We start from the raw sequence: 8,302 nt of genomic DNA, 5'->3' as shown, positions 1-8,302 counted from the left end.
CTCTGTCTCAAAGAATGAACTGTTGTTAGCTTTGCAAAGTACTCATTAGCTTCTCAGCCTTGTTTTCTTATCTAGCAAGCAAGAAAAGAAAGTCAGGGGATGGGAAGAAAGAGTGGAGAGAAAGAAAAAAACCCAAAAACGTCCTTTTAAAAATCCTACCTCCCCCCACCCCCCATGAGGTTTTAGGTCCCAATATGGCTTCAGTCCTGCTCACTCCCAACACCCCTTTGAGAATTACTCATTCTCTGGGTGTCTGTCATGTATGTATGAAATACACATGTCATAAACTTCGGTTTGTTTTCTCTTGTTAATCTGTCTTTTGCGATAGGAATCCGTTCCAACTAAGAACAAATGGGGGTTTAAAAGATCCCCTACAGGGCCGGCCTCATGGCTCACTCTGGAGAGTGCGGCGCTGGTAGCGCTGAGGCCGCGGGTTCGGATCCTTTATAGGAGCGTGGTGTGAACCACACTGGGGGAGGGTTGCGATCCCCTTACCGGTCAGGGAAAAAAGAAAAAAAAAAAAATCCCCTATAAATGAAAGGGGGAGAAACCACAAGCTCTGGTGAACGACTCTCACAGAGGACCGATGCTTTGAGGACGCTCTCCCCTCAATATGGAAAAGTTTTTCTGAGGACCACAGTCAAGCATGCACTTGCCAAAGAACTTCTGTGGCTCTAACCCCCTCTGAAAATCGGGGAACTAAGGCGGGAAGGCAGAGGGAGGCACCCTCACATGCCAGCGGGGCTAACCAGGCCCGAGGTGGCCGGCGCGCTCAGGCCACAGAGAGCGGAGGTGGCGGCGGGGGTGGCCCATCCCTTCCCCGCGGAGCGTGGCCTCTTCCCCTTGTCCCGCTACTCTTCCCGGTCCCGGCCGCCAGCAGAGGAAGGCGGGAGAGACCCAGCCCCGCGGTGCGACCCCGTGTGCGCTCCCTAAGGCGCAGGCCCCACGAAGGCTTCCAGTCCCGGAAGCCCGGCCCGGGCGCGGACGGCCCTCGGTCCCCAAGTCCGGGCGCGCTGGGAAGCGGGTCCGCCGCCGTCCTCACCCCGCGGAAGGCGCCGGAAGGCCTTTCCCGGCCAAGGAAACGGACCCTTAGCGCGCGTCTGCCGAGTGCAGCGCCAAGGAGGGTGACCCTGCCACTCTGCAGACAGGGAGGCCACGACGGCTCTGTCCTTCCGCCCCCAGGCCCTTGGCCCCATCACACTTCCTCGCCTGGAAGCCAGGGGCCGTCTCTCGCGAGGCGTCCTCGGCGCCGCAGACGCCTCTTTCCGTTTGTAACGCGCGGTCGCCGCCCACTTGCGGGATCCCGAGGCCTGGTCGCGCGCGGGAGACCCGGAGCCCGCCCTTCTCTGCCGCACAGCGCGGCGCGGGGCCACCGGCCGCCCCCAAGCTCCAGACCGGGCCGCCCACGCCGGCCTCCCCCTCCCCGGGCTGTCGGGAACGACCGAGGTGGGTGCTTGGGACAGCCCAGCCAGTTTGGGGACGACCCCCCTCCCCCACCCAAGAACCCCCCCAGAAGACTTCGTGGAGCAGAATTTAACCGGGGGGGGGTGGGGGGGGGGTACGGGTCCTCTGGACCACCCACTGATGACCCATCATGAAATGCAGCTGGACTGGGAAAATCGGTGAGGAATTATATGACAGATTTTACTGAACTTTGGCCACAAGCCAAGATCTGTTATAAGTGCTTTATCTTCATTAACTCATATATTTATATCCTCTCTGCTACTCCATGAAGTACTTCTTGTCATACCCATTGTGCAGATGAGGAAACTGGCCTAGAGACGTAAAGGAGCTCACATCCTTGGGCAGGATGAGACCGCCCTCTGTTGGCGCCCACTGCCCCTCCATTGCGAGTGGAGAAGGGCCCTGGAGCTCTGCCTGCGGTGCCTGCACTTGCGGAGACCCCACTCTTCCCTCCTCTCAGTTTCCACCCACCATCGGCTCCAGACCACTGAATAATCTCATCCTACACTTTACAGCACAAGACCCCAGGACTCCCAGCCAATAATCTGCTTGGAACATTATAACCTGACTTCTTGAAATTGAGGTCAGCAAGAATGGAAAAAGAACGTCGGTGACCCCTTATTTAGGCTGCAGAATGCAAAACTTCTGAAGTGAAACAAGCTAAAGCAGCAGTATATTAAAGTCATATCAGTGTAGCAAGTAGAGTCCCTGGCACAAAAGTGGCCCTTGGATTTTACTAGTTGAGGTGATTGCACACATGGTTACAACTAGTAAGGGACACAGGAAGTGATGAATCCGTAAACTTAAAGGAAGGGTAGGATAGGAGAACATGGACCCCCATGACTCCAACTCATTTTTGCTACTTGGTGCCATGGAAAGCCCTTGAGCAGGCCTGTGCATTGAGTGCTTTGTCTTTCTGCAGATGTTCACCCTTCCTGAGAAAGAGTCCAGGGCACCTACCACCTGTCCGGGCTCAGCCTCCATACAGGACCTGGGCAGTAGCTATGGGGATGGTCTGGAAGAAGAATGCTCCAGAAAACCAGACCAGAAGCTGCTGGAGCTCTATGGAGTGGGCGATCCCATCGCCATGTTCTTCTCTGACAGCTCGTACCTGTCTTCTAGAGGAAGAATTATTAAATGGTTCTGGGACTCGGCTGAGGAGGGCTACAGGACCTACCACATGGATGAGTATGATGAGGACAAGAACCCCTGTGTGAGTGACACCCCCCTCCCCACTAGGGCCCAAAAGGGGACTGCAGGGTGGAATACCCTCCCTTGACCAATAGGGCAGCACCCAGCTTGTTCTTGTCAGGTTGGAGGTATGGTCCTCTGACCTCCGAGAGGACTTTTTTTTTGGTCCTTTTTGAGACTGGCCGCACCATACTCAGCCAGTGAGCGCTGTGAGTGCACCGGTGAGTGCACCGGCCATCCCTATATAGGATCCGAACCCGCTGCGGGAGCGCTGCTGGGCTCCCAGCACTGCACTCTCCCGAATGCGCCACGGGCTTGGCCCAGGACTTCTGATGTAGCTCAGAGAGGCCCCAGTTTATTGCCTGGATTAGAAAATGGCCCATTTATAATTAAGGGGTCCCTGATGTATGAGGAGGTATTCAAGAACCATCTTATATGGATTCTGACCCACGTCCCATCAAATATTCAACTTTGGAGCTGGGATAGAATTAGGGTTAGAACTAGCTCCCAACTGTTTCACTTATGGGTTGTTTATTGTTGAGCTAGTTATGTAACCTCAATGAATCTCAGTTTGTCCCTAAAAGGGGACGATAATACCCGCTCTATAGAAGAGTCAAGATGAAATAAGATCAGGTGTATAAAGTTATTAGCATAGTGCTTCCACATGGTACACTCAGTAAATGGTAGCCACTATTCTTATTAATATTATCTGCCTCAATTATTATAAGGTATTACAAGCATACCTCAGAGATTTTGTGGGTTTGGTTCCAGACCACTGCAATAAAGTGAATTGCACAAATTTTTTGGTCTCCCAGCACACGTAAAAGTTATGTTTATACTATAGTCTAGTATAGTGGATTAGTGGATAGTGTTATGTCTAAAAAAAGTACACACCTTAGTTAAAAAACGCTTTATTGCTAAAAAGTGCTAATGAGCATCCGAGTCTTCAGGGAGTCATAACCTTTTTGCTGGTGGAGGTCTGCCCTCCATGTTGATGGCTGCTGACTGGTCAGAATGGTGGTTGCTGAAGGCTGGGGTTCCTGTGGCAATATCTTAAAATAAGACAACAATGAAGTTTGCTGTACTGTTTGACAGCATTTTACCATAGTAGGTAGAACTTCTTTCAAAATTGGAGTCAGTCCTCCCAAACCCTGCCACTGCTTTATCAACTAAGTTTATGTAATATTTTAAATCCTTTGTTGTCATTTCAACAGTGTTCATAGCATCTTTACCAGTAGTAGATTCCATCTCAAGAAACCACTTCCCGTGCTCATCTATAACAAGCCAGTGCTCATATATTACAGTGTTATCATGAGATGTAGCAATTCAGTCACATCTTCAGGCTCCACTTCGTATTCTAGTTCTCTTGCTGTTTCCAGCACATCTGCAGTTACTTCCTCTACTGAAGTCTTGATCCCCTCAAAGTCATCCATGAGGGTTGGAATGAACTTCTCCCAGACTTCTGTTAATGTTGATATTTTGGCCTTCTCCCGTGAATCACAAATGTTCTTAATGGTGTCTAGAATGATGAATCCTTTCCAGAAGGTTTTCAGTTTACTTTGCTCAGATCCATCAGAGGAATCAATATGACAGCTATAGCCTTATGAAATGTGTTTCTTAAATAATAAGACTTGAAAGTTGAAATGATTCTGATCTGTAGGCTGCAGAATGGATATTACATTAGCAGGCATGAAAATAACATTAATTTCCTTGTACATCTCCATCAGAGCTCTTGGGTGACCAGGTGCATTGTCAATGAGCAGTAATATTTTGAAAGAAATTGTTTTTTTCTGAGTAGTAGTTCTCAACAGTGGGCTTAAAATATTCAGTAAACCATGCTGTAAACAGATGTGCTGTAATGAGGCTTTGTTGTTCCATTTAGGCAGGGTAGGTTTAGCATAATTCTTAAGGGCCCTAGGATGTTTGGAATGGTAAATGAGCATTGGCTTCAACTTAAAGTGGCCAGCTGCGTTAGCCCCTAACAAGAAAGTTAGCCTGTCCTTTGAAGCTTTGAAGCCAGGCACTGACTTTTCTTTTCTAGCTATGAAAGTCCTAGATGTCATCTTCTTCCCATAGAACACTGTTCCATCTACATTGAAAACCTGTTGTTTAGTGTAGACACTTTCATCAGTTATCTTAGCTAATCTTCTGGATATCTTGCTGCAGCTTCTACAACAGCACTTGATGCTTCATCTTTCACTTTTGTGTTATGAAGATGGCTTCTTTCTTTAAACCTCATGAAGCAACCTCTGTAGCTTCAAACTTTTCTTCTGCAGCTTCCACACCTCTCAGCCTTCACGGAACTGAAGAATTAAGGCCTTGCTCTGTGTTAGGCTTTGGTTTAAGGGAATGTCATGGCTGGTTTGATCTCCTATCTCCTAACGGTTATAAGGCTGTTTCACTTTCTTATCATTCATGTGTTCACTGGAGCAGCATTTTAAGGGAGTGGAAAAGAGAGGAAGTAAAGAAGCTATTGCAATAATGTAGACAGAAATTATGGTGGCGTGGACCAAGGTCTCAGCAGTGGAGGGTGAAGAGTGGTTGGACTGTGCATGCATTTTGAAGGTAGAGCTGCCAGGATTTGCGTGTGGATGGGTGGTAGGGGAGGAGCCTACACTTTGCTTCCCAGGGGTGAAGGAGCCCTGCTTTTTATTTGTCATAATCTTAGCTCATTCCAGGTTCTGCTTTTTCATCTTTTCTGCTTCCTTCATTCCCCTGCAGTAACTCAGGGGTCAGTAGGTAGCTGGGTGTGAGGCCTGTGTTGAGTCTCTGGGGACTCTGTAAGGGAGAGCTTGGGCTGTGTCTGCTCCTTTCCCTCTCCTTTGAGAATAAATGCCTTATGCGGTGGGGGCCAAAGTGTTGTGCCATGTTGTATGGATCTCCTGGGGGAGCATTTACACCAACACAGGGGCCAGCTCTTGATCTTCAGCCACCTTGTTTCTGTTCCTGCCAGAGCCCCGATTTACTGGATCCATTCATTCATCCTGTAAATGTGTGTCAAGTCTCACTGGCCCCTTGAGAGATACAAGGGTGTCTTTGGAATGCATCTGGCCTTCAGGGAGCTTACTGTCAGTAGGGGAGGTACAGCGCGTGCCTCTGTCCCTGTGACTTGGGGCAGAAACCGACCAGGGCTCTTAAGGGGACAGATAGACAGCTGTGGAACCCAGAGGAAGAAAAGAACCCTTCCAGGTGGGGCTTTGGGGAAGGCTTCCTGAAGGAGATGGCTTTTGGATAGAGCTTTAGAATGGGAGGATGGGATCTGGGGCCGAGTGGAGGGCATGGCTGAACAAAGGCAAAGAGGGGTGTTGGGAGGGTGGAGTTGCAGAGAGCTCCCACTTTGTTTGCTGCCTCAGTGGGTTCCTTGACCCTTTCAGTGGCACCCCCTGCCATGCTAACCCTGCCTCTGTACCTCTTGTTTCCAGGGTATCATTAACTTAGGCACCAGTGAAAACAAACTCTGCTTTGACCTGCTGTCCAGGCGGGTAAGTCCTGTGGCACCTCTGGGTGGCACTGCCAGCTCCAAGGGGCTTTCTTCCCTGTAATTCTCCCCTGCCCCCGAGGAGCCTGCTGCTTGCCACAGAATTCCTGAAAATTTTGTAATCATATTTCTTGAGCTGATGTGAGCCATCTCTAGCAAACCACTGGAGATACCTGATAAATGTGTCTCCCAAGGCTATAGTGTTGGAGTTGGGGTTCGTAGAGACAGCAAGTCTTAACCCAAAGGAACATATTTCCAAAGATGGAAAATCCAAGTCCCAAGGGATGGGAGTTGTAGGGAACAGGTCTTAAAGACCAATTTTACCTAAAGGCAACTCTTCTTTCTCAGGCAGCTCAGCACTGAAATAAGTAAAAGGTGAGCCACATATGTAATTTAAAATTTTCTATTAAAAAAGTAAAAAAAAAAAAAAAAAAAAAAAACCCGGAAAAAATATTTTTAAAAAATTTTTTTTTTTTTTTAAAAAAAAAAAAAAGGGGGCCCCATATGTAATTTAAAATTTTTTATTAAAAAAGTAAAAAAAAAAAAAAGGGGGCCCCATATGTAATTTAAAATTTTTTATTAAAAAAGTAAAAAAAAAAAAAAGGGGGCCCCATATGTAATTTAAAATTTTCTATTAAAAAAGTAAAAAAAAAAAAAAAAAAAAGAAACCTGGCAAAATTAATTTTAACGATATATTTTATTTAGTATATTCAAAATATGAGAGATCTTCAAAAAGCTGATGGAAATATTTATATTATCTTTCAATTTTATTTTTCCACGAACTTCTTGAAGTACCCCCGTATGACCATTTCAACATGTAATCAATATAAAAAATTATTGATGATATATTTTATATACTTTTTACATACCAAGTCTTCAAAATCCAGTGTGTCTTCAATTCAGACTAGCCACATTTCATGTGTTCAGTAGCCACATGTGGTTAGTGGCTACCATATTGGGCAGCGCAGCTCTTAGAGATGAAGGAAGGGAGGGAAAATGCTGGACCACATTAAATAGAAGTGGCTGATTCTCTCTTCCTTCTGGTCTCACTGCCCAAGGCCCCTGCATTAGCCTGTCTTTGACATTGTACCTAACCATGATGCCCTAGGAGCTACTAATGCAGCACCTGGTCATGGTGGGGATGGTCTAGAAACTGTCACATTTTCCAAAGTATGAGGTTGAGCTGAGCCTGCAGGAAGACAGTGGCCTGTGTCCCTCCAGAAGATGAAGTCAAGACTGAGGTGATAGCACCCAGTTCTGGGCCCTCTTTTGGTACCCCATGGAGAAGCTAGTAACACGGTCTCCCATCACTCTGCAAATCTACCCTTCTAGTTTTTTTAGGTGGCAGTTTTGTTTAAAGAGCACCAGACTGGGAGTCCAAAAATCTGGGGTTTTGTCTCAGCCCTGCCACTTGCTAGCTCTGTGACCTTGGCTGAGTCACCTCCCTTTTATGAGGATCAGTTTCCTTATCTGCAGAATGGGCATGAGGATGCTGTACCTGTGCTGCCCCTTTCACAGTTCTCTGATGAGCAGAACAAGGCCTTGGCTGTGGGATGTGGGTGGCAACCCTGGCCCTCAGCCCTGCTCTTCCCTCTCTATCCCCAGCTGAGTCAGAGCGACATGCTGCAGGTAGAGCCGTCCCTGCTACAGTACCCTGACTGGAGGGGACATCTGTTGTAAGTAGTTTGAGAGCCATAGGCCAGTGGCTCTCAAAATGGGGTGATTTTGCCCCCCTGGGGATGTATGGCGGTGTCTGGAGACATGTTTGGTTGTCATAACTGGGAGGTGAGTGCTTCTGGCATTTAGTGATGAGGCAAGGGATGCTGCTAAATCTCCTCCAATGCACAGGATAGCCCCCACCACAAAGAATTAGCCTGCCCCAAATGTCAGTAGTGGCAGATTGAGAAAGCCTGCCACAGGCTGAAGTCATCCCAGAGACCTGGCGATTGTGGAGTCGCCTGGAGCATCTGCCAGGAACTGCTACTTCCTGCCAGTCCCACCCAACCCAGGACTTGTTTCCCTCCCTAGCTTGGTTCCTGTGAACCTGGGTCTGGGGCATGGGAGGGCCTTCAGCGAGGAGTCTTTGTCCCTGCTTTCTCAGCAGCTTTAGAGAAGCCAGAATCAGAGTTGGGGGAGCTGGCTGGGGCCTTTTCCTAATAGTAAGATGGG

The 8,302-nt window shown here is 48.2% G+C and overlaps 1 protein-coding gene across 1 annotated transcript in view; it reads left to right on the top strand.

Moving 5' to 3' along the window:
• The first annotated feature begins 1,397 nt into the window (after window positions 1-1,397).
• EXT2 (exostosin glycosyltransferase 2) overlaps window positions 1,398-8,302 on the top strand; it is a 180,644-nt gene continuing 173,739 nt past the window's right edge. Inside the window, exons 1-2 of the mRNA XM_008580244.1 lie at window positions 1,398-1,446; window positions 2,387-2,677. Of these exons, the coding sequence (XP_008578466.1) occupies window positions 2,387-2,677 (291 nt within the window). The 5' untranslated portion in view covers window positions 1,398-1,446. The remainder of the gene's footprint in view (window positions 1,447-2,386; window positions 2,678-8,302) is intronic.

Source organism: Galeopterus variegatus, unplaced genomic scaffold, assembly GCF_000696425.1.
Source record: "Galeopterus variegatus unplaced genomic scaffold, G_variegatus-3.0.2 Scaffold2047, whole genome shotgun sequence".
Classification (NCBI taxonomy): Eukaryota; Metazoa; Chordata; class Mammalia; order Dermoptera; family Cynocephalidae; genus Galeopterus; species Galeopterus variegatus.
Note: the sequence above shows the minus strand (reverse complement) of the source record. Positions and strands in the feature narration are given on the sequence as shown.